Source organism: Tachypleus tridentatus, chromosome 13, assembly GCF_004210375.1.
Source record: "Tachypleus tridentatus isolate NWPU-2018 chromosome 13, ASM421037v1, whole genome shotgun sequence".
Taxonomy (NCBI): domain Eukaryota; kingdom Metazoa; phylum Arthropoda; class Merostomata; order Xiphosura; family Limulidae; genus Tachypleus; species Tachypleus tridentatus.
The window spans coordinates 229,749,335-229,776,014 of record NC_134837.1 but is presented as its reverse complement, the minus strand read 5'-3'; the positions used below and the strand labels follow the sequence as shown (position 1 = coordinate 229,776,014).

Here is a 26,680-nt window from a genome sequence, read left to right as displayed (position 1 = left end):
TTGAATAATTATTTGTAACTTAATGTTTAAAGTTTATTTTAGTTTTTTCATTAGTATTGAATAATTATTTGTAACTTAATGTTTAAAGTTTATTTTAGTTTTTCATTAGTATTGAATAATTATTTGTAACTTAATGTTTAAAGTTTATTTTAGTTTTTCATTAGTATTGAATAATTATTTGTAACTTAATGTTTAAAGTTTATTTTAGTTTTTCATTAGTATTGAATAATTATTTGTAACTTAATGTTTAAAGTTTATTTTAGTTTTTCATTAGTATTGAATAATTATTTGTAACTTAATGTTTAAAGTTTATTTTAGTTTTTCATTAGTATTGAATAATTATTTGTAACTTAATGTTTAAAGTTTATTTTAGTTTTTTAGTATTGAATAATTATTTGTAACTTAATGTTTAAAGTTTATTTTAGTTTTCATTAGTATTGAATAATTATTTGTAACTTAATGTTTAAAGTTTATTTTAGTTTTTTAGTATTGAATAATTATTTGTAACATTAGTATTGAATAATTATTTGTAACTTAATGTTTAAAGTTTATTTTAGTTTTTTCATTAGTATTGAATAATTATTTGTAACTTAATGTTTAAAGTTTATTTTAGTTTTTTCATTAGTATTGAATAATTATTTGTAACTTAATGTTTAAAGTTTATTTTAGTTTTTCATTAGTATTGAATAATTATTTGTAACTTAATGTTTAAAGTTTATTTTAGTTTTTCATTAGTATTGAATAATTATTTGTAACTTAATGTTTAAAGTTTATTTTAGTTTTTCATTAGTATTGAATAATTATTTGTAACTTAATGTTTAAAGTTTATTTTAGTTTTCATTAGTATTGAATAATTATTTGTAACTTAATGTTTAAAGTTTATTTTAGTTTTTCATTAGTATTGAATAATTATTTGTAACTTAATGTTTAAAGTTTATTTTAGTTTTTAGTGAATAATTATTTGTAACTTAATGTTTAAAGTTTATTTTAGTTTTTCATTAGTATTGAATAATTATTTGTAACTTAATGTTTAAAGTTTATTTTAGTTTTTTCATTAGTATTGAATAATTATTTGTAACTTAATGTTTAAAGTTTATTTTAGTTTTTTTTTAGTTAGTATTGAATAATTATTTGTAACTTAATGTTTAAAGTTTATTTTAGTTTTTCATTAGTATTGAATAATTATTTGTAACTTAATGTTTAAAGTTTATTTTAGTTTTTCGTTAGTATTGAATAATTATTTGTAACTTAATGTTTAAAGTTTATTTTAGTTTTTCATTAGTATTGAATAATTATTTGTAACTTAATGTTTAAAGTTTATTTTAGTTTTTCATTAGTATTGAATAATTATTTGTAACTTAATGTTTAAAGTTTATTTTAGTTTTTCGTTAGTATTGAATAATTATTTGTAACTTAATGTTTAAAGTTTATTTTAGTTTTTCGTTAGTATTGAATAATTATTTGTAACTTAATGTTTAAAGTTTATTTTAGTTTTTCGTTAGTATTGAATAATTATTTGTAACTTAATGTTTAAAGTTTATTTTAGTTTTTTGTGAATAATTATTTGTAACTTAATGTTTAAAGTTTATTTTAGTTTTTCATTAGTATTGAATAATTATTTGTAACTTAATGTTTAAAGTTTATTTTAGTTTTTCGTGAATAATTATTTGTAACTTAATGTTTAAAGTTTATTTTAGTTTTTCATTAGTATTGAATAATTATTTGTAACTTAATGTTTAAAGTTTATTTTAGTTTTTCATTAGTATTGAATAATTATTTGTAACTTAATGTTTAAAGTTTATTTTAGTTTTTCATTAGTATTGAATAATTATTTGTAACTTAATGTTTAAAGTTTATTTTAGTTTTCAATTAGTATTGAATAATTATTTGTAACTTAATGTTTAAAGTTTATTTTAGTTTTTCATTAGTATTGAATAATTATTTGTAACTTAATGTTTAAAGTTTATTTTAGTTTTCATTAGTATTGAATAATTATTTGTAACTTAATGTTTAAAGTTTATTTTAGTTTTTCATTAGTATTGAATAATTATTTGTAACTTAATGTTTAAAGTTTATTTTAGTTTTCATTAGTATTGAATAATTATTTGTAACTTAATGTTTAAAGTTTATTTTAGTTTTTCATTAGTATTGAATAATTATTTGTAACTTAATGTTTAAAGTTTATTTTAGTTTTTCATTAGTATTGAATAATTATTTGTAACTTAATGTTTAAAGTTTATTTTAGTTTTTCATTAGTATTGAATAATTATTTGTAACTTAATGTTTAAAGTTTATTTTAGTTTTCATTAGTATTGAATAATTATTTGTAACTTAATGTTTAAAGTTTATTTTAGTTTTTCGTTAGTATTGAATAATTATTTGTAACTTAATGTTTAAAGTTTATTTTTTTCGTTAGTATTGAATAATTATTTGTAACTTAATGTTTAAAGTTTATTTTAGTTTTTCGTTAGTATTGAATAATTATTTGTAACTTAATGTTTAAAGTTTATTTTAGTTTTTCATTAGTATTGAATAATTATTTGTAACTTAATGTTTAAAGTTTATTTTAGTTTTTCATTAGTATTGAATAATTATTTGTAACTTAATGTTTAAAGTTTATTTTAGTTTTTTAGTTAGTATTGAATAATTATTTGTAACTTAATGTTTAAAGTTTATTTTAGTTTTTCGTGAATAATTATTTGTAACTTAATGTTTAAAGTTTATTTTAGTTTTTCATTAGTATTGAATAATTATTTGTAACTTAATGTTTAAAGTTTATTTTAGTTTTTCATTAGTATTGAATAATTATTTGTAACTTAATGTTTAAAGTTTATTTTAGTTTTCATTAGTATTGAATAATTATTTGTAACTTAATGTTTAAAGTTTATTTTAGTTTTTCATTAGTATTGAATAATTATTTGTAACTTAATGTTTAAAGTTTATTTTAGTTTTTCATTAGTATTGAATAATTATTTGTAACTTAATGTTTAAAGTTTATTTTAGTTTTTCATTAGTATTGAATAATTATTTGTAACTTAATGTTTAAAGTTTATTTTAGTTTTTCATTAGTATTGAATAATTATTTGTAACTTAATGTTTAAAGTTTATTTTAGTTTTTCGTTAGTATTGAATAATTATTTGTAACTTAATGTTTAAAGTTTATTTTAGTTTTTTTAGTATTGAATAATTATTTGTAACTTAATGTTTAAAGTTTATTTTAGTTTTTTAGTATTGAATAATTATTTGTAACTTAATGTTTCTGTTTTAGCAGTTTTCTAAAACTGTTTCCTGGAAAGAAACTGTTATACAGTATTCTCATGTATTTTTTTTAAGTGCCAGGCAAACTGGATTTTTTTTCCAGACAATGTTTTAAACAAATGTTATTTGTCTGAAACATTACTTTTGTAGAAATGAGAAATGTGTGAACTTATGCAAGATATTTGAAGTAAGTCTCTTAAACTTCATATACTTGTGTAAATGTCAAGTGTCATCCTAAATAATTTTGTTTAAATATTGATGAACTCTCACATTATCTGATATCACTTGTAAAATATATTTAACTTTTTGTGTATGTTATGAAATAAAGAAGCCATAAATTTGATAAACGTTTGTGGAAATTTTCTCTTTAGTGACTCGTGCTTAATTGTGGAAGCCCATTTATAATATTCATTAATACCAGTAATAATGTTTGTTTTCTCCAGGATTTTGTTTTTTTTGCTCCTCGGCTGAGAATAAACAAAAGAATATTAGCCCTCTGTATGGGAAACCATGAACTATACATGCGTAGGCGCAAACCTGATACAATTGAGGTTCAACAAATGAAAGCCCAAGCACGTGAAGAAAAGCTATCAAAACAACAAGAGAGGTAAATCTTTAAACAATCTTTTGCAAACTTTATTTAATTTTTTTATTTATTTAGATGGTTTTAATATAAACTGAATAGTAGTAGTATTGTACATGTGAATTCTTGTGTCAAGCAGCCATTGAATACATGATGGCAGTGGCATAATATTTTTAGGATGTCAAGGTGCAAGAGAACAGAATTTTGTGTGAAGGACAGCATTAAAGTGTAAAGATTACAACCTTAGTTTTGTTGGATAATTATTTACTGGTCCAGTGGGTAACTTGCCAAGATTAATTGCATTTCTAAGGACAGTAATTCGGGTCATGTACTGCCCTTGAGAGCACTTCTTTCAGTGTTAGTATATGCTCATAGATTGTTATAATTTTGCATTATTGCTTGAATCAGCAGTTTACATTGTAGCAATCGTTTCTGAAAGATGGCCACACACATTTCATAAACTTTACACTGATTTAAATTTTGGATTTCAAGGAATGTGTTCCATCTTAAATTCATTTTATTCTTATGAAAGCTTATAAATTAAAATAGTGTTAATTTGGGATTGTTAGTGATTCGCTCAATGGAATTTAAACCATGGTTTTATGCTTTGTCAGTTTTATTTAGTTTGATTTGTGATGCATTATTATGGTAAGGGAATGCATTTGCTCTTATATTTATGGATGAAAAATACACTTGTTTATCTTCTTCACTAAAATGTGTTATTTTCAGAGATAAGTTACGAAAGGAGATAGAAGCCAGAGAGATGGCAGAAAAGAAACAACAAGAATATGCAGAGAGGTTGAAACAAATGCAGGAAGACATGGAAAAGAGACAAAAGGGTATTCGCAATTACTGATTTATATTTTGACTTGTACAGTTAGTGTTAACAACTTTTTAGTTTCTCATTTCATAGCAAAAAATTAATATTTACAAACCAAATGAGAAGAAAGCTAACATAAAATTTTCACAAATAATATACAACTTAATTTTTATCATTTTGGAGTTTTACAGAATGAGTGTGTGCATGCTCAGAAATTTGCCATGAATGAAATATGTAGGCAAATTTGGTGCCACCTATTGCTACACTCTAAGGCATTAAATTAACTCTTGTATGTCCAGAATTGTTATCTAAACAAAATTTTGGTGCTCAAGTTTAGAATCTTATCATATGTACTTTATTGATAGAGTAATAATGATGATAAAATCCAAACTACTGGTTCTAATTTTATGTCTTGGTTCCCCTCCTCCTCTAATTATAATTGCTTCACATACAAAACAAAAGCTGTAAATGTTATTTTTGTATTCCTTTTTTATTTATAGCTAAAATAATTTCAAAAAGGAAATATTTTAATTTGAGGTCAAATTCAAAGTGATTGTTTTCTTTCCCTTTTTTAAGTTTCAGATACTTTTTGTGAAATGAAAGTTGCTAAACTTTTAATGTTTTGCAGTAATCTGAGAATGTCATTTCTTTTTGTTTTCTGACCATCTTAAATTTCTTTTTAATTTCTGTATTTCACTTGATGATAATAAAAAAACAACAACAAAAAACCTGGTAGTTTAACTGTTGACTCTTATGATGTTTTGTTTTTTTTTTCTGAATATTGATTTGGAGAATAGCAGGTTTTATATAACCTGTGAAGAAAAGAAAATATGGGTAGATAACCTGTGATTGCTAACAGATTTTGAACTATAGCTCTTGGCTTGTTATGGGGCTTTATAATGTGATGGATAATCTGACTAATTGTGAGTTTTCTCAAAATTTGATATTGCTGTGAAATATGAAGGCTTTTGTGTATTTATTCAGAGCTCACTGAAGCCCAAGAAACTATTAAAAGATTGGAAGAACAGTTGCGTCAGTTACAAGCAGCAAAAGATGAGTTAGAAAAGAAACAGTGTGAACTTGAAGAAATGATGCTTAAGCTTGAAGAGGATAAAGCTATGGAAGTAGAAGAAAAAGCAAAACTTGTAAGGTTTTAGTTTCTTGCTAATAATTCATGTGGATGTAAAGTATATTTGAGACATAGTTTTGCAAGTTTTTCTCACTTTTATTAAAAGGTTAATACTGTTGTAAATGATAATATAAGTTTTTGTTGTTTTAAGTTACAAAATCTGCACATTTAACATTGGTTCAGGTTTTGGGTGTCAAAACAGTATTCTTTCAAGGAAATAAAAAACAATGATGGTATTATGCTTAGGGCTATGTAGAATGGAATTTCAAATCTTCCCATTAACTTAATTTGATTTTTGTAATGTTTTTGTTCTTAATCCAAGACCCATGCATGCACACTGAAAAACGCTTGTATAAAATGTTTTACTTTTTTCTAACATTCACAGTTCACAATCAGGAGAAACTAAAAATTGTCATATGACAAAATACTGACTTTTTTATTTTATTGATTTATTATATATGTTATTGAAAGAAGGCACTATGAACCATGTATTACTGAATTCAAGGATTGAAAACTATTATCAAAGGATGCCATGTTCTATTTTAATAGAAAATAGCAAGAGTATCAAGTATGCTCCTATTATAACCAAGAAGTTAAAATAAGAGTTCTGTATAAAATTTCAAGTTATAACAACCTGAAACTTGTTATGGACTTTGATACTATTAACTTGCTTTTATTATAGAGTTATAGTTTTAATAATTCTTATTAAATTTGTCCTCATTCTTGTAGGAAGAAGCAATCAGAGCTAAACAAGAAGAAGTTCATAAAATTAGAGAGGAAGTATTAACAAAGGATGAAGAGAGCAGAAAACTCCAGTTAGAAGTGGAGGAAGCCCGTAAACGTCAGGAAGAAGCTGCTGCTGCCCTTACAGCTGTTACAACAACCCCTCAACATCACCATTTGCAGGAGAATGAGCATGATGAGAATGATGAGCTGACAAATGGAGAAATTGGTAGTGTGCATTTGTTTGATATATTTAAACTAAAAATGTTGACCTAAGAATTTATTTTGTAATGTATAGTACTGTATACTGAACTGTTGAAACTTTGAACTAAGCAATATATTATCTGTATTATGTGAGAGCATATTAATTATAATAGTATTGAAATAATTGAGCTACTTAAGATGTAGATGTGGGAAGCTCTTAACCACTTGGGAAATAATAAAGGATTGGACATGTGTTATTTCTTACAATTTATCAAGCAGTGTTATAGCCATTTAATTTTTTTAAAAAGTAGTCCACTTCATCCTAAAACAAAGTAATATTTAGACATGTCTATAGGTGCTGAACTATACCAAGAAGAAGATATTAATTTGCCTCGTCCAGAGGAAGACCGAATGACCCAGGTGTCCAAGGAAAAGCATCTGCAGGACCAGCTGAAGGTTTGTTCTATGTATGAAAAAGATAAATACAAAGAAAACTTTGCAATTTTTTATAAATATTAAATAACACTCAATTCTTGTAAAGCACAGTTAATGTAATTAGCATAAAATTTATGTTAATATATTTTATTTTTACTAGCAACTGAACAAAGAGTTAGCTGCTGCAAAGGACGACACAAAATTGACTAAAAATGACCTTCTGCATCAAGAAAACGTCCGTCAGGGTAGGGACAAGTACAAAACTCTACGAGAAATTCGTAAAGGGAATACCAAACGAAGAGTGGATCAGTTTGAGAACTTGTGAAAAGATTTCTGATAGTGGCTTGTTTTGTATGTAGCATTTGGCTAGAATCTATTCTATCAAAGCTGGACTTAGTGCCTCATGCTTCTCTCATGTTCTACCAAACATGTGTAACTGTTAAGTTTTTAAATCAAAATAAGCCATTCCTTATAGAAAAGTATTGCTATATTATTACAATTTTGAAAGGGAAGAGTTGTAAGTTACATGCTGATCTTTGTCTGCTCAATGTTGTGGTTATTCTTCATTTCTATGATATCAGGAACTTTTTTACTATGTGGATTTTTTATATATATATATAAAATAAGTAACTGTTTTGCATTGAGGACCTGTGAGACCTTGTTACAGAATGATAAAAATTGCTGTCATGACACTTGCCAGGTCTTGTTTAATAATTATTTACAGCCTTGAAACTTGTTATTGCTTACTAGTTTGGATCTAGTAATTTCCATATTTCTGAATGGTCATTTTTACATTGTCAAAGTTGAGTTCCAAGTTAAAGTATTAAAAAAAAAGTTTGACTATTAAGCTTTCTTTGGAAACCCCTTATAAGTAATTCTTTTCCATAGAAAATTTTTAGTAAAACCCTTATTCCTGAAATGTAACCTCCTTTTAAAAATGAGATTACATAACTGTAGCTTCTTCTAGACTTCACCTTTTTAATCCTCTTTCTAGTTTCATTTAATTTCTTTGTATTTGGTTTGAGCAAAGTAGAATTTCAGTTTCTTGATTTATGTTAATGGGATAGGTTATGTTAAGCATATCAAAAAGGAGAGTAAAGCATGAGGGAAACTGTGAGATTGCAGTGTTCATAACTGGTGCACTGGGTGAAATTCATAATTTGAGTTTTTTGCCATCATAATTGAATAATTTTGGCTCAGAAAACAAATTTTTTTGTAACTTAAAGTTCTTTGCTCTGTTTTTCTTATTTTACTTAGATCGCATAATTAATTCAAAGCTGAACAAAAAAGATGGGTTAATATATTTCTTATGGGTTTTTAAGTTTGTAAGTTTATTAGATTCCATGATATCAAATATACAGATCCAAACTTGGTCCTTAAAAGTAGTTCTGTAAAGTTGAAGTTATAAAATTATAGTTTTTAAGGTTTGAAGAATACTATGCTCTAGAGAAATTAATTTGTTTTCTTTTGTACACTTAGTTTTGAAAACAGTTTCTAACAGTATTTCCACACTTAGACCAATCATAAGTATGTACTATTAATGAATCTCAAACTTGTCTTTTCAACAGACATATGTAATATTTATTGGTTAGGTACAACAGGCACATGCTGCTACTGAATAATTATACAACTATGATAATATTTTTAAAAAGGCATTGAAAAATTACAATAAATCTGCCTTGTAAAGAGATTTGTAAAAATCTGCAAAATGCATAGATAAGCTATATAATTATTCCATCTGGATTAGTTGAATTTGATCAGTAGTTTTGTTTCCATTCAGGCTACAGTCAGTGGAGTTTAACTATGTAGGATAATTTTTTTATTTGATACATTGATCAAAGTTTATTTCTTAGAAGCACATTATTAATTTGCCAGTATTGGATCAGTAGGTGTTACATAATCATCCAAGAAGGTGTACAACATTACAATAAAATTTGTTGAATGATAGTTTATCTTAGTAAATGTTTCTCAAGTGGGATAATTTTTATCAACAATAATGCATTCTTGATATTGTGATACATGTAAAAAGCAAAGAAGTAATTAGCTGTATTGCAGAATGAAATAGTCTGTTATGGAATATTTTATAAAGTTAACTCGGATGTGAAGAGAAGTTGCTTAATATATCTTTTCAACTTGCTAACCTCTGTTTTTATTAGAAATAACATTTTTTAAGAACTGTCAGTGGTTGTTCTTTCAAGATATACTAACTTGTAAACAGTCCTTTTAATATGAATTAATAGAAATCAAAATTGTTTTGTAAAAGTTTATTTTATTGACAAGAAATGCATTAAAAAGATTTGTTTATTAAAACTATTTGTTGACTTCAAAGCATAATAATTATATTTAAAAATATTTGGAGGTTTGGAGTCTTATTACTATGTACACATTTCCCAACTAGAAAAACATGGTTATTGTAGTTTAGATTAAGGAAATTTAATTATGTAATATTTATCTATAAAGTACTGTACATGTATAAGGTTAACGTACAAAAAGAATAAAAAGAGGAACTCGTCAGAACACATGCAGCAAAGCAAGTGAATGCAATGTTCACCATTATTTTAGTGGGCAGTTACTCTTTCTGCATTAATGTGTGTAGCCTAACATTATCTCCAAGATGTTCTTAGTAGTTGGTAGCTGATTTTAGAAAAAAGCCTATTGGAACCCCATCTTTTTGTTATATCGGTTTTTAACATAAAATCATGCACAATTAACAATAAAAGTGAAAGACTGAAACACTGCTGTAGTTGGTATTTGTTTTCATAAGTAAATTAAAAATATCTTTACGACATGAATTTTCACCATAATCTATTCTATAATAATGTTTGTACTAGCATTATTTATATAATTTTTCTCAACATTTCTTTTTTCCACTAACAAGTATTCAAAACTCAAACACTTAGAAAGAAAGATGGACCTTTCTTCATCAGACGTGGTGGTAAGGACACGTTACTCAATCTTTGGTTTGTGGATTCAAATTGCCATCACACTGCATATGCTTGCCCTTTTAGTTGAGGGATCATTATATGTTGTGGTCAATTCCATTATTAATTAATTAGTAAATGAGTTGGAGGTGGTGTTGACTACCTGCCTATCCCAACCAAAAAAGTGTTAAAAGGGATTCGATTATTAAAGTATTTAGAACTGTGAATAGAATTGATAGTGTTCATGCATCATCTTTTTATTTAACAGCACGAATAGTAGGACAAGGTAGAAGTCATTTTTAGCTACATTTTATTTTTCTAGAATTTTTGGCCTTCAGAATAGGTTGCTTTTTTGAGAATGGGGCGTTTAAGATGGATTAATGTCTCATCCTGTCTGTCCCAAAATTTACTAAATTAGGGATGGCTAGTGCAGATGGCCCTCATCTAGCTTTACAAAATTCAAGACAAACCAAACCTTTCTTAATTAAGGGCAAACTGGGTGTCTTATTCAGAAGTAAGGATTTTTGTTATTTCTTGAACACATTACTAGCAAAATCAAATATGTGTCTATAAGACTTAAAACTTGTCACTGAGTTTATTATAAAATACAAGAAATATATCGCGAACTCAATTCGTGAAACTACAGATGTAGTTCTATGTACAAATTCCTAAATACCATCATTATACATTTTTATTGATTATCATCCTATTCAAAACTAGTAAACAATTGGAAGAACTAGTATAATAGCTTGGACAAAACAAATGTTATAAAGTTATGTTCATGACCTTGTTTTATAGCTTGATCTGAAAAGCAAGTAATTCATTATTCTGTTTATGCTGTAGCTAACGCAGATAGTCTTCGAGCAGCTTTGCGCAAAATTAAACAAAATACAGCTACCCTTAATTCAAAATTTATGCTCAAGTTTGATGCTTATTTAAGTAACAAAGTATTTACTGTGAAAAGAAATTAATTCTATCTTAAACTAGGACAGTTTGTTAGAAGTTGAGCACAAAGCTATATAAGGGGCTATCTGTGCTCTGCCCACTACAGGGATCGAAACCCGATTTTTTATAACATTGTAAGTCTGTAGACGTACCAGTGTGCCACTGGACGACAACTAGGACAGAATTATAGATAAACACGCACTCGGAAACAATAGAGAAATATTGGTTATTTGATTATGTACACGGTGTTATAACTGAAAATATAGACGACAGTGATGATCCCCATTAAATCGGTCAACTATATTTATAACAAGTTTTACGAAGAACTCTTAGACTGATCACGTCATCATTTAATGGGTTAGTTTTTAGTTCTGGTCTACAGAGGTGCTTATTTTGATCGGAAGATGCCAATGATGATATTTATTTAAAACCACACATAAGATATCTCTGTCGAAGACTGTACTTGTTAGGTTCCTCGAGACTGACTTTGTACTTCCACTCTTGAATATAATAAATCTTAAAATCACGCTTTACTTTATAATAACTCAACAATTCCCTACTTAGCTTGGGTCTTAACTGAAACGTAGTCCGTCTTTCTAAACCTTAAACTTTTGTCTTCTCCGATAATCCTCAGAATATAGTAGAGAGAATTCGCAAACCCTTATCAGTCCCTAGACTACCCTATAAACTTCAACATCATACATAGCAATATTTTTCTCCAGAGAAAATATGTCAAGATATATTTGACTATCCTTGTAAGATAACTTTCAGAGGATTATCTTCTAAACTCTTCAGAAATTTAATACCCTTTCTTAGATAAGGAGGACAAACCTATGGATAATGTTCTAAATGGGACTTATTACTAATGATTTGTATGTATAAACAATAATCTATTCTAAATTGTAGTTAGTGTGTATCTGTAAATATACCCTAAAATTCTACTAGCTTTAAAACTAGTAAAAGAGCACTGCTTTGATAGTTTAAGTGAACTATACACCAATATGCATTTTTTTAGTCACGGTAATGAATGGGTTTCCTTTTATATTAAACACGCGATCCATATTATGATAACCCAAATACATTTAATATAACAGATAGTTATTTTCGAAGTTTGTGCAGCTTTCAAATTGCTACAAGTCATTACGTAACACCTCAACATCCTCAGTGATACTAGAAATGCCTTATAATGTTACTTTCCTAATAATGCTCATATTAATATTATTTAAGAAAGAACAAGCAGAGGCACAAGAACTGATCAACGAGGAACTCCATAAGTAACAATGATCCACTCTGAATGGATTCCAGTAATGAGAACCTTTTAGTTTTTTTTATTCCACCACTTTACAATCCATTTAACTCGTCTTTCCTCAACCCCTAACAATGTAATTTTCGTAACATTTTTAATTGTGGGAAACGTTGTGAAAAGTTAATTACTCAAAGTGTACACGCACATCTTCATCCAGAGAGCAAACAAAATCTTCAACAAAATATAACGTATTATTAAGGCAATATTTCTGTTTGATAAATCCACATTGACTTTCATTTATGATAGATCCGGCATAGCCAGGTGGGTTAAGGCGTGAAACTCGTAATCTGAGGGCCGCGGGTTCGAATCCCCGTCACACCAAACATGTTCGTCCTTTCAACTCTATTTGTTGGTAAAAAAAAGTAGTTCAAGAGTTAGCGGTGGGTGGTGATGACTAGCTGCCTTCCTCTGGTCTTAGACTGATAAATTAGGAACGGCTAGTGCAGATAGCCCTCGAGTAGCTTTGCGCGAAATTCAAAAAACAAACATTTATGATAACTTGTTTCACTAAATGGTTTTGTGACACTTCTTTTATCAAACAGTAGGATTTAGCTAAAAAAGTAAGAGTAACTGCTCTAACATTGCTAGATATACTGTTTTCATCCACCCTAATAAAATATGAATAACACAAACACATGTTCAATTTATATTCACTTATGAAATATGAAAGAGAAAGGAGTACATAACTGATTTTTGATATATATTTCGAAACCTTTTGTATTGATGCTTTAATTTTAATGTTTCAGTTTACCACCAATAGTTTAATATTAACATTATTCAATGTTTTCTAAAAAAAACACTCATAGTTATAAATATTGTAAATATCTTCTCTTGTAGAATAGAATAGAAGAAAACATTTACAATCTCAGTTTTAATATTAAAAGTCGGTTGTTTCTCATAAGCCCTTTTGGAGTTCCTGATTTATTTTATTAACCAAATCACTAGCCTTCCGATAGTTATGTAAATATTCCATCTTAGCTGCCTATTTGAACTTAAACTTTGACATTTTCCCATGATTTTATCATTTATGTTTATAATAAGCCAATTAGTTTGAACTTCTCTGTTAACCTTTTTAAAGGAACGTCTCTATATTTACAACTGACTTTTATTTAGTTATGTATCTCTAACGGCAGGTATGGGTATTAACACTTTTATTGATAAGCAGAAAACAACGTTTCGACTTTCCTAGGCCATCTTCAGGTTAACAAAGAGAATTTGCAACTGATGGTTAAGGACACATGTATTAAGGACGAGAGTATAAACGGGTGCAGGATTGTAGGGGTGTTGCAGTTGGATGTTAGATTATTAATTGGTATAGGTATTTAATTTTGGTTTTGGTTCTTGTATAAGAAGCTTTTCTGAAGTAAGATCAAAACGTTCTCTGCTTATCAATAAGTGTTCTGAGACGTTCTGAAATACATTTTTATTTAAAGTGGTTTTCTCGTCATCAAGAATTTTATTTAGTTAACATAATTAAAATACTAACTTAAAGTACACTCTAACAACAAAAAAGTTTTTCAAAAGTTCATGAAACAGCGAGGTTCGTTGGTTATCACTTGAAAACTGCTGAAGGTTCTTTAGTGGTTGGAAACTTATGCAAGTCGGAAAAACTCCTACAAAAACCTTTTGAATTTCCCCATGTTTAATTAATTTTTCAGTAACTTACAAAACCAAAGTTTTAAAAATTAATCTGAACTAATAATTGAGCCTTATAAAAATCTTGGCTTAATTTTATTTTATTGTTTTTTTTATTGTTGTTGTTATGATTGTTTACTTTTTGCTGTTGTTATGTGTTGCAACATTTGAAGCTAATAGAAAACGTATTGCAGGCATGACATTTTGTGAAAAAAAGTTGGCTGACACAGCTTTCGATTTCGTATTCTATTAGAATTTGCGTAATTAAGTGAAAAAAGATTACTTTTTTGGATCATATATTACTTAATATATACAGAACCAGTAAACCTTGTTCCCTTCTGATAATAATTACTCTCTGATAGTTTTTCCGATATCGTTATATGTTTCTCAGAATTTTATGCCACTGATTTTTTATATTGGGTTGAAGAATAATTCGTGAGCGTTTTTTCAAGTTAAAAAATATATTCATAAATGAAACGCTTTCGCAAAATATTTCATGTCATTTGGTAGATAATTTTTTGCTCTAATAGATGGTGTGTTTGATTTTCATATGTCTTTAATTTTTGCTTTCATTTTCAGCTCATTAAATGGAATGTCAAGTGGACAAAATCGAGCATTTTCGACACCATCTGCTTTTCGCATTTAATTTCTTGCAATTTCGTTTAAAACAATGCATACTATATACCTAGGTATTACATGAAATAAAGTATCATAATAAATGTTTTGGGTGTAATGTGCTCATGCATTGAAATATTGTATAGTCTTGCATGTAATGCTTGAATGAAATTATTTAAAAACGCTCACGAATTATTCCTCAACCTAATATTTAGCTGCCACTGTAGATTCGTATGAATTCTGCCCCATTGCAGACTCGCCTGGAGTACTTTTTTTTTATACTTTTTCTGAGATATTTGTTTATCACAAAGTCAACCCGTAGGTATTGATATTTATTGGGCAGATGCTCAGTTTGACCAAGGATGTTGTTTACCAGTTCATCAAGAGTGGATGGAATGTTTTAAGGACTTAAATGATTGCTACATCATCAATAACCAGAACACCATTCTCTGGTACACTGTGAATGTGGCTTTAACTTTGCTTTCAATAGCATCTATCAGTGCAAACCTATTAATTTTAGCAAGAATTCTGTCATTGTCACAGAAAATTTTATAGTCCTTCAGGTATACCTCTTGATTGACAGAAATGGAATTTTTATCACTTTTATTAAATCTCGTGCATGTCTGGCTTTTGTTTACAAATATTTTGAAAAGTGTACTAAAGAAAGAAGACCCTGACCTTAGCGGAAAGGTAAAGAAACAGTGGAAAAGGTATTCATTGAAATTGTAAGAAATTTTGTCCTTGTAGCAACCCTTGAGATACTGAGGCTGAAACAAAACACAGTCTATGTTTCTTACGTGAAGTTATACATTATCAGCCGTCTTTAGCTCTGCAGCCTTCCCAAGCTTCCCTATAATGTATATAGTAGTGACTCATAACGATATTTAGAATGTCAAACATCAACTATGCTATGTAATGTTATATAGTCAAATTAAGTGACAAGGGTAGATTGCATCAATGTAACTATATTAGAACAAAATAATATTCATCTTTTATGTGAAACTTTATGAAGAAGTATTAGTAAGACAAGTTTAACACAGTTGTGTAGCATAGTTGTCATTTCCATGTTATTTTATTCTGTATACGATGTTACAAATGTAACTCTTCGAATGGATAAGTATAAAAAAACAAACAGAAACGAATACTTCAAATCTATTCATGCTTTTGTTAACTACATAGTGGCACAGACAGTTTTTTTTAAAACGCACAAATTAATTTATTAACTTTCAACTTTTGCCCTATATGCAACTTATAGAATGTTTGATTGTAGTTTAAAAGAATGGCAGATATTCACCTGCTCGTGTTGTTTCAGCTTGCACCACGTGACCTTCTTATGCTTGTAACCTACCATTATCTAAAGTTTGACTTTTCATTACACACAGTAGTTAAAAAATGGTGCTGAACAGGATCTGAACATAATCTTTTCTTGTTGAGGATTATGGATATAGACACATCAGCTACGTGGGATTTCTCGTGTTTACAAGGCCTAAGCTGTCATACTAGGTTAATTCTCAATGGAAGTTCCAATTTCTAGTGGGATTAACTTCTTACTTTGTTTATCAGCGCCATCTATTCCTTTATTATCGGTGAAATCTCTATGACACTGGTGAAAATCAGCATATGAAAAAAATATACTGATTTTGAAACTGAAAGTAGCCTTGACTTACTTAAGCTTTTCTTTATCTACACTGTCAGGCCTAAATATAACCACACTTTAACAGTTTATATGAATGTTTTCCATCTCAACTAAGTCATGGACTTCAGTTTATTTACAAAAATAACAGACAAAAGCTTGTGCGAATTTTAAAAACACAGTTCTTTCAAATATTTAATTTCAGGCCCTTATGTATAATGTTTCAAACGGGAGGGAGATCTAATTTGTGAGATCAAAACAATCAACACATATTTGTGCGAATCACAACCACTACGCTAATACTACGGGGATATGGAGGCATGCACTCTCCCAGAAAATGTGTAAAAAATGGATGCTATGAGAATAAATCTGGAAGCAATTTTGCACGAAATATAGTTTAAACAATTGTATGGCTTTTCACGTAAAATTCGCAAGCATCAAATGCAAAGTCAACAAATCATCATTCTGTTGTAACACTGCATGGGGATCTAGGCTTAAATTAGCAAAAAATATGTTATGCTTTGTCATAGTAGAGTGCTGTACTATCTACGTGTAGACTAGTTATTAACTGTTAAATTATATGACTTATTTCTACAACTCTACAACAATAGCACATTAGCTATTTGAATTATTGGATATCATATATGTATGCACTACCGAAATATATTAACATGCTCCATTCTTTTGAGAAGCCTTTCCATAAATAACTTACATAAAGTTTCAATGTTGATAGCAGTGTCATAATGATGGTGTAGTAGAGTTACCTACTGTAAAGACTTCAGCCTATGAAACGTCACAGTACCAATACGGCTTCACACTTCCTATTATAACGTGTCGACAAAAATCGTTGCATACGACTATTTCAAGCCAAAAATGATAAAGCTTCATTAGAAAAATGCACACCATATAAAAATCTTTAAGTAGCATAAGAAGCTGTGCTATGACTATATCAGCACAATTCTTTTGAAAATAGTTTCCATCCTTCAGTCAACACTAAACATTTTACAAATGATTAAAAAAAATATATTGGAGTGTTTTTGTCTCACTTAGGCTATTATGGGTATGACGTAAACCGTGATCGTCACATGTCACGTTTTAAATACTTAACTGATCGTGGGCTTATAGTAGCGTATTAATTTCTTAAAATCGCGGAATGAAAGTATATTTCTGGGTACTATTTTTTAAAATATAGAGGATATATTTGATATCAAGAACAGTTCACTTGCAAGATTTGATATATAGAATGTTTAACATTAGTGTGACAACTTTTTCTTCTATCTTGTCGTAACGAAAAATCACAATAATCAGTCTCACCACACGTGTAACAACCAACGAACTTAAAGAGAATATCTGAAACATGGTTTAAATACAAATATACTGTGAGTAACTGTGATATTGTTGATATCTCAATTGTCTTTGACATATCAAGACTCGTAGTCCGAGGGTCGCTGGTTCGAATCCCCGTCACATCAAACTTGCCCACCATTTTAGCCGTGGGGGCATTATAATGTTCTGGTCAATCCAACTATTCCTTGGTAAAAGAGTAGCCCAAGAGTTGGCGGTGGGTGGTGATGACTAGCTGCCTTCCCTCTAGTCTTACACTGTTAAATTAAGTACAGCTAGCGCAGATACCCTTCGTGTAGCTTCAAAAACCAATCGTTGACATGTAAATAATAATTCTATAATATTTATCTTCCACTTAATATAAAATGGAAAAACACACACCATATTCATAGTGGCTACACTAGAATCATTGTCACGAAAACACAGAACTTAAAGCAGAGCAAGTAACTTGGAAGAATGTTCAGACTTTCTTCCGACTGTTCTCGATGAGTATGAAGTGTGACGTCATCATTATGGTAGAGAAAGTGTATCAATGCAGAGTGTGCTCACAGCATTTTATCACAATCCAAACTATGTTTCAGATGCAACATTTTTCGAGATTTTGTCAACAACAGTGTTAAGCATAGCAAAAGTTTCAGTCGCAGATTTTCCACGTTTAACACAAAATTTCACAGCAAGTCATTGCTCCTTCAGGTCATTCATTCTGAAATCCGCCAAACGAAAAATCGCACTTCACTTAAAACCGCGTAGCTAATACACAAATGAAGATATCTGCAATCGGAAAATGGCGTCGTAATCAGCTGATCTGTGCGAACCTAGCGACACCAAGCGGATTCCACTGGAACCAACTGGAGCCGCGCAATTCAAACAGTCCGCGTATTTTTTTTAACAGACCTCGTACATGTATATACACAGACGTACATCTTGTTAGGAAGGCCGAAACGTTGTTCTCTGCTTATCAATAAAAGTGTGAATACCCATGCCAGCCGTTTTGAGATACATTTTTATTTCAAGTGGGATTCTCGTCATCAAGAACCATGTGTTTAAATCACACTTCTCTCTTTAATTGATGTTCTAATTCTTTGGATTTAGTTGATTTAAATCGTTTCTTCAATATTTTCATTATCGTTTTAGTTTCGGGATTGCGCGTGTGTGTGAGTGTGTGTTTTTTCGTATAGCAAAGCCACAATGAGCTATCTGCTCAGCCCACCGAGGGTAATCGAACCCCTGATTTTAGCGTTGTAAATCCGGAGACATACCGCTGTACTAGCGGGGGGCTTTCGGGATTGCACTGCTAGATATTTGGTTTCGATACCTGTGGTGGATAGAGCACAGACAACTCATTTTGTAGCGTTTTATTTAATTACAAACACACAAATAATAAATGTCTGTGAACTCCCAAAATAAACGACTGTACTTAAAAATAAATGTTCCTTTGCTTATTCTTACTTCTTTCAATACGTATAGTTCATTTATTTTTTTATATTCAAGAAAACGTATCTAAACAATTTTAAAAAAAGAGATAAGAAATCAGATACATTTTTAGGCGAATCACAGCAAATGTTAATATTGATTTTTACTATTTAAACTTTAATAACATTTAATGCGTAATTAATATTTTGAGCCATCACGGACATCTTTTAATCAAGGTTTGACCTTGACAAGTAAATCAGAAAAAACCTAAAAAGTAAAATAAAATGTTTTTCCCTTGAATAAAAGGCAGCTGAGGCAATTTTTTTAGCTCAACTTCGCCAATTTTGGTTTTAAAAGCTTTCTTACGATCCACGTTATGACATTGAGCCCGAAAATTAGATCTGTTAAAACAGTGTTTCTAGGAAATCTTAATTTTCTGTATAGTCTGTCACTTCCATATTACAAATAGCAAGTAAATTTAAGCTTTGAGTAGTTCCGCGAGAAATACAAGAAGCAAACATATTCTTCGTCTTGTAGTTGAATAATACCGACAGTATTACCAGTAGAAAGTACGTTCTGAACTACTGCAGATAAAGGTTTAATGTTTTAAATGAACATTAGGATATCTAGTCTTTTCTTTAATAAATGCTATTTCTATCAATAAATACCCTGGATCAGTTTAATCAATACGTACTATACCCCTGGATCATTGCTTAAACAGTTATATCAAATGGTAATCATTCAACTGTTATTAAATAAGGCCTAATTTTCCATAACAAAGAGAATATAATGAAAGAATATTTGCTGTTAAAGTCATCAATGCTACAAGTGTAGTTACCATTCTTTTAGATGCATTACATTTTCACATGTTCAACTTCCATCAAAAACTAAATGTTATATGTTTGTGTTGAGTCCCAAGGAATGTATAGTCCAGTATGGGTGATTTTTTCGATGGATTTCTGTTTTAAATTGTGTGTCGATTCTTGTAATTTTGAGGTTAAATAATGATATTTGATTGCTTTCTTCCTGTTCACATGTGAAGTTAATGTTGGGTACACATACTTAATTTTTTCAATCACATTAACTCCATACATCCCATTAACATAACATTAACTTCACGTGTGAACAGGAAGAAAGCAATCAAATATCATTATGTAACCTCAATATTACAAGAATCGACACACAATGTAAAACAGAAATCCACCGAAAAACCACCCATGCTGGACTATACATTCCTTGGGACTCAGCACATGAAACAAAACAAAAACTCAACATACTAAGAAACCAAATAAACACAGCCATAAAACTATGCTCACCAGATAAAATTAACGACGAATTAGACAAAATAAAACAATACTTCATCAACATCAATAAGTTTCCTCCACAAAACGTAGAAAACATTATACGCACACACCTAGACAGAAAGCAAAATCAACCAACAAAAGTAAATATATCTCAAGAATAAAAAAATCACGAAACCATATACTACTGTATACAATATATTCCCGACATCAGCAGACAAATAACCAACATTTGGCAAAAACTAGTAACAAAATATGACATTCCAATTAATACCAAATTTATTCAAAAACCAGGCACAAAACTAAGGTCTATACTATGTAAAAACTACACTGACAAACACCACACCAACATTATTTATAAAATACAATGTTATAACTGCCACGACTTCTATATTGGAGAAACAAGTAGAAAAATGGAAACCAAATTCAAAGAACATAAAAAGTCACCTTCACACGTTTTCGAACACTTCAAGTCAAATAAACACAACATAACCATAGAAAACACTCACATAAATAAAGAAACAAACATAAACAAACGCAAGATTATAGAAGCCTTACTTATACAACAACTTAAACCCAAAATAAACCAATACAAAGGAATACCTTTATACCTATATTAAATATAATAAAATAAATAATATAAAATTATATATTCAAACATCTAACACCGCCCTCTACATTCCGACACTCAGTTACACAACCCCTTCCAAACATGTGGTGAGCTTCCGGTCAGTTACCTCTTTTTTTCTTTGTGAACCTGACGATAACCGAAGAAGGTCGAAGCTTTGTTCGCTCTTCTACGTAAAATATTTTCTCAACCCAAACGAGCCGATTTTACATATAAATTAATTTATTATCAATCAGTTGAAATCTGGGTTTTCTATTGGTTATATATTTAGAGAGAACCAACATCAGAGAAATATATTGAAACATTGTATGTGACAGTTTGGTGAGGCAAGAGGTATCATAATTTCTGTTGGCTTGCTCCTTAAGCGGCCTGACATGGCCAAACGCGTAAGGCGTGCGACTCGTCATCCGAGGGTCGCGGGTTCGCGCCCGCGCCGCGCTAAACATGCTCACCCTCCCAGCCGTGGGGGGCGTTATAATGTGACGGTCAATCCCACTATTCGTTAGTAAAAGAGTAGCCCAAGAGTTGGCGGTGGGTGGTGATGACTAGCTGCCTTCCCTCTAGTCTTACACTGCTAAATTAGGGACGGCTAGCACAGATAGCCCTCGAGTAGCTTTGTGCGAAATTCCAAAACAAACTTTTATCAACAAATAGTGGAATTGACCGTCACATTATAACGCTCCCATGGCTGAAAAGACGAGCATCTTTGCGACGGGGATGCAAACCTGCGACCTTCAGGTTAGGAGTCGCACGCCTTAACCCACCTGGCCATGCCGGGCGGATGAAACAATTAAACTTCCACAAAAAATGTTTCAGATTTAACCAATAAAACTAAAAAAGTAAAGTAAACTCAAAAATAAAGTAATCAAAAAACGAGTGTTTTTTTTTTCTTTTTTATAGCAAACCCACATCGAGCTATCTGCTGAGCCAACCGAGGGAAACTGAACCGCTGATTTTAGCGTTGTGAATCCGGAGACATACCGCTGTACTAGACGGGGGTATCAAGAAACGCTCTAAACCGATAACGTCATCAAACTCTCAGTCACACTGAATCACGGGTGTAATAGAACTATATGATTCACTCACTGCTGTAGCACGTGCTTTCCCGCTGTCCAGCTCTCGAAAGTACCTTGTGTTTGGTAAGAAACCAAAACAACAACAGAACTTACTTTCCATTAATTCTTCGCAAAAATATGTCTATAACGTCTCAAGGTAATGTTAAAAGTAGTACACTTGAAAAAGTGGATTTTAAAATAAACCTAGGTATGAATTAGTTTATAGTAAGACGAACTCAATAGAGTGAATGATTAAAGATTTCTTGGATATATATATATATATAACTTAACTATGTTTACTCATTTGTTGTCTATCATTAAAAAAAGAGTAAGTGAAATTATTTCAAAATAATGTTAACGTTAATTTATTTGGAAATATTATGGAAAAGTTTAATAAATTTAAAGTAAATTAAATAAAAGGTAAGTTATTTCATATTTGTAATAACCCCTTTGAAACTAGGGCGCAATGACTGGTCTGTCTTCCTTTTTCGGTGTGAAAATCTAGTCGCCCTAGTTTGATTGAATACTGGAATTTCATCGTCACACCTATACACATGGCTCCAATGTGCATAACGTTTTTGTGGCAATGGTTCATAGTTCGGTCATCACAGAATGTGTTATTGTTGAAATTAAACTTTTACTTTTATATAAAAAAATGACCTCCATTCATGAAGATCATGAAAGCAAGTTTCACAACCTTTCCTATGAAATGTTTCTCTGATACTGACAACATTTCTTTTATGTAAGAAATATAGAGCGAATAAACTGATTGTGACATTTAACATTACTATTTACTAACATTTATTTTCGTACACACACCATCGAAAATAAAAATAAATTGGAATTGTTTGTAACCTAAATTTTACTGAACGCCGATGATTAATCAGAAGGTGAAATAATCGAACTATAAAATATAAAATATTTCCTGTTCCAACAGGTTTTTTTTTCTCTTATTTACGTAATAAGTGTTAAAGAAGGTTTTGTTTTTTTTAAATGAGGGCATAATACCTTTCATGATCTAGTTTGTACAAGGACTTGTCCTTCAAGTAACCACACCTATATTCGTCTGGCATTTGGAAGAGGCACCAATGAAGGACGAAGACATTAAGGCAACAGAAATATTGATGTATTATTCTCTGTTTTCACTGGCATTGTATTCATTCTAAACTTAGCATACGTTGAAGTTTTTTTTTCAAAGTAAAATGTTTGAAAAAACAAGTAAATGAATTTTTTTCTCAGAATAAATAAATACATAAATAATACTGTGTTATATAAAGAGACAAAAATCTTTGAGTGGGGCATCAATTATTACTATCTTTCATGCTAAAATTCGGAGTTCAATCTGGCAAATATTGTGTTCAGATAGCTACAAAATAAAATAATTTCGCTCAATCAAACACAAGGAATCAAACCTCGGATATAACAATAAACATACCGCGGACCACTCGGGGCAGCTCATCAGATAGCTTTACACTAAAAAAATATATTTTTAAAGTATATTTACTTCTTACTAAATATCTCGTAGAAAATCAAGTTGATAAACTATTGGAAAATTCTTCAATTATTTGTCTTGGATTAAAAAGCTGTGTTTATGTGAAAGAGCTAGCAGGTTCTTCCCTAAATATCGATGGTGATTTTTGTAGCAAGTCTTTTCCACGTTATATAATCTTAATTTTCAAATTGCCTCTGTCACTCTGATTTCTCTTTTCTCTCGGTCTTACGTGTTCTGATAGTTAGGGCACTTGACTAGCAATCTGTGTGTCGCAGGATCAAAATCCCGTATCGAACATGCTTGCTCTTTCAACCGTGAGGGCATTATAATGTGATGCTCAATCCCATTGTTCGTTGGTAAAGAGTAGATACTACCAGAGTGTTATCTTCTCGGTGGTTGGCAGTTCAAAATTATGGTCGGTAGCAGATAACTTCAGTTGTTTTGTTATGAACAAATACTTTTATTTCTTTATACGTACGAAGAAAATATCAAACTGAGAAAAACATGAAATACTTTTAGTTGAACGCTCATGAAGAAGCTGTTAAACGAAACGTTGAATGTCAAATCAGAACAAAAAACCTTTGATGTTATAAGGCCATTTATTACTAGAGTGAAAATATCTGGGTTCGGCATGGCCAGGTGGTTAGGGCGTTCAACTCATAATCTGAGAGTCACGGGTTCGAATCTCCGTCACACCAAACGTGTTAGCCCTTTCAATCCTGGGGGCATTATAATGTGACGGTCAATCCCACTATTCGTTAGTAAAAGAGTAGCCAAAGAGTTGGCGGTGGGTGGTGATGACTAGCTGCCTTTCCTCTAGTCTTACACTCCTAAATTAGGAACGGCTAGAGCAGATAGCTCTCGTGCAGCTTTGCGCGAAATTCAAAACATGAACAAACGTGAAAATATCTATCAGACAATCTACTCAATTTCTAGATTATTTGAAAGGTTCGACTATCGACATATATCCTTTTATAGCGCTGTTAGCAGTCTATATGTAAAGATGTTATCCAATTGCGTTATTTTTTTTTTTTTTTAGAGTATTGAGATTAACAAAAGTGTTAACAATAGATATGGATTTTGTTTGCAGTCGTAGAAACAGTCTATGTAGTAACAAGTGGAGGAAACAGTTTCCTGTGATTTAGAGATTCATGCTGATTTTAAATGTAGTAAATCTAAGCGGATCAAGCGGTTGACTTTCAGTAAATATGATATTTACAGATTTCAAATCGAGTGATTCCTATATATCTATTCTTTAAAATGTATGTAAACCTAGGACATGCTCCCTCGCCTAGGTTGTGTAGTGATGTTAAACTAAACTATACGTTTAGTTTATAGTCCTGAAAATAGTCTATGCGACGTGTTTTATTTACAAGTCAGAAATAAAACGTGTTTATATAATAAAAGTGCTTTAGAATAAATGTATTTAAATAACACCTGTAATATAAATTTAGGCTTGCCTTATTGAGGCTCTACTTTATGCAATGTGTGATATCGGTCTCTGTAATGCTTATTGTACGTAATACAACAATTATACAGAAGTTCTATGGCAGTGAATCTCCCCAGTAGCCTGAAGTTTCCGTGAATTTTCAGCCCGCAAATCGTTTACGGACCACGTAACGGTTTTGAGACACCTCCTTCGTCCCGCATCTAGCTCTGATTGCCAAGCTGGATTCTCAAAGGTCGTGGCTGGAAGAACCCGCAAACCTTCTTCCTGTACTGTCATGATTTTATCCTTAAGGTAGAAAGGTTTCTGAAACAAACGACTATTCTTATTTTATCGTAACTCTATTTACATCAAGGCTTTCTTCTGTAAACTGGTTCAAGGTTATGACCAAAGGGAAGGGTGGAGATTGTCTTACCAACTGTCTGATCCTAGTAATTCTTTGGGGATCAAATCAAGGTCCTTTTACACGTGGTTTGTACTGGCGCCATCTGTCCCACCTTTCTGCCAAACATAATAATTCTATTTACCTCTTTTATGAAACATGCATTGTAAATCTAAGGCATGTCCTAGCCATATTAATACATACCAAGAAAACATTTGTTTGTTTGTTCTTGAACTTTTCGTGTAAAGATACCATAGGGATAACTGTGCATTATTGTCCATCTATATGTAAAACGGTTAGTATGGGTTGAGAAAATTCTAACCGTTTTCACATGTATATTTTTGTCTACAAATGGGGTTTCTCGTGATAACTGATTATTATTGTCTATTGTTTTGAACTGATAAACTAGAGGAAAGTCAGAAAGTTAGCTGTCTCTCACGACCGTTTTCCGAACTACTCTTAGCTGACCGAATAGTAAAGTTTGGACGTTATTCTTAATGAGCACTCACGTTTCCAATGTGGAGCGCATTCTTGAGGAAATGGGTCGCGAACCGTAAATTCATTAGACTCACAGTTTAGCACGCTAATTATTAGATGTGTGTTTTTTCTTATAGCAAAGCCACATCGGGCTATCTGCTCAGCCCACCGAGGAGGATCGAACCCCTGATTTTAGCGTTACAAATCCGGAGACTTACCGCTGTACTAGCGGGAGCTAATTACTAAGTGATACTCAGCTCAATGGTATAAATACGTAAAAGGTTTTCATTAGGTGCTTGAATTAATTATTGTATGTATGTATAAAACCAAATTAAAGAAGACTTTGTACTAATTATTCACTGTTGTTGAATCTATTGTTAACAGGTATCAATACGTAAATGATAAAAATAAACAAAGTGTTACAAAAAACATGCCCCTAGTGGCACAACGATATGTCTGCGGATTCACACTACTAGAAACCAGATTTCGATGCTCATGGTGAGCAGAGCACAGATAGCCCATTGTGTAGCATAGTACTTATTTCTAAAACAAACAAGCAGACAAAAAACATGCTTGTTAACTTAATATAACCATCACGTTTAGGAACATCTTTCAGAATGAAATTTAATGTTTTTTTTTTTTATCAACGTTTTGATACACCTTGAAACTTATACTATTTGCTTCATGAACAATTTCGTATCCACCATTTATTGCGCACTTCTGGAATATATTCAAATGCTATAAAATTAATCGATGTTTTTGTTACACTTTAAAATTTAACATGTACATTCTATGTTTAAAAATATTCATTTTTCACAATTACTATCTATTTCTGATACATCATAAAGGGTAATATTTAAGGTGTAGTTTTAACACATTTCTCTTTGACCTTTATTTCGGCCTTCCTCATTCAATACTATATCTTGTTTCTCCG

The 26,680-nt window shown here is 30.4% G+C and overlaps 1 protein-coding gene across 1 annotated transcript in view; it reads left to right on the top strand.

Moving 5' to 3' along the window:
- Positions 1 to 9,462, top strand: part of LOC143237681 (moesin/ezrin/radixin homolog 1-like) — a 51,296-nt gene extending 41,834 nt beyond the window's left edge. Inside the window, exons 10-15 of the mRNA XM_076477193.1 lie at positions 3,702 to 3,865; positions 4,571 to 4,680; positions 5,646 to 5,806; positions 6,520 to 6,742; positions 7,073 to 7,173; positions 7,313 to 9,462. Of these exons, the coding sequence (XP_076333308.1) occupies positions 3,702 to 3,865; positions 4,571 to 4,680; positions 5,646 to 5,806; positions 6,520 to 6,742; positions 7,073 to 7,173; positions 7,313 to 7,477 (924 nt within the window). The 3' untranslated portion in view covers positions 7,478 to 9,462. The remainder of the gene's footprint in view (positions 1 to 3,701; positions 3,866 to 4,570; positions 4,681 to 5,645; positions 5,807 to 6,519; positions 6,743 to 7,072; positions 7,174 to 7,312) is intronic.
- The last annotated feature ends 17,218 nt before the right edge of the window (positions 9,463 to 26,680 follow it).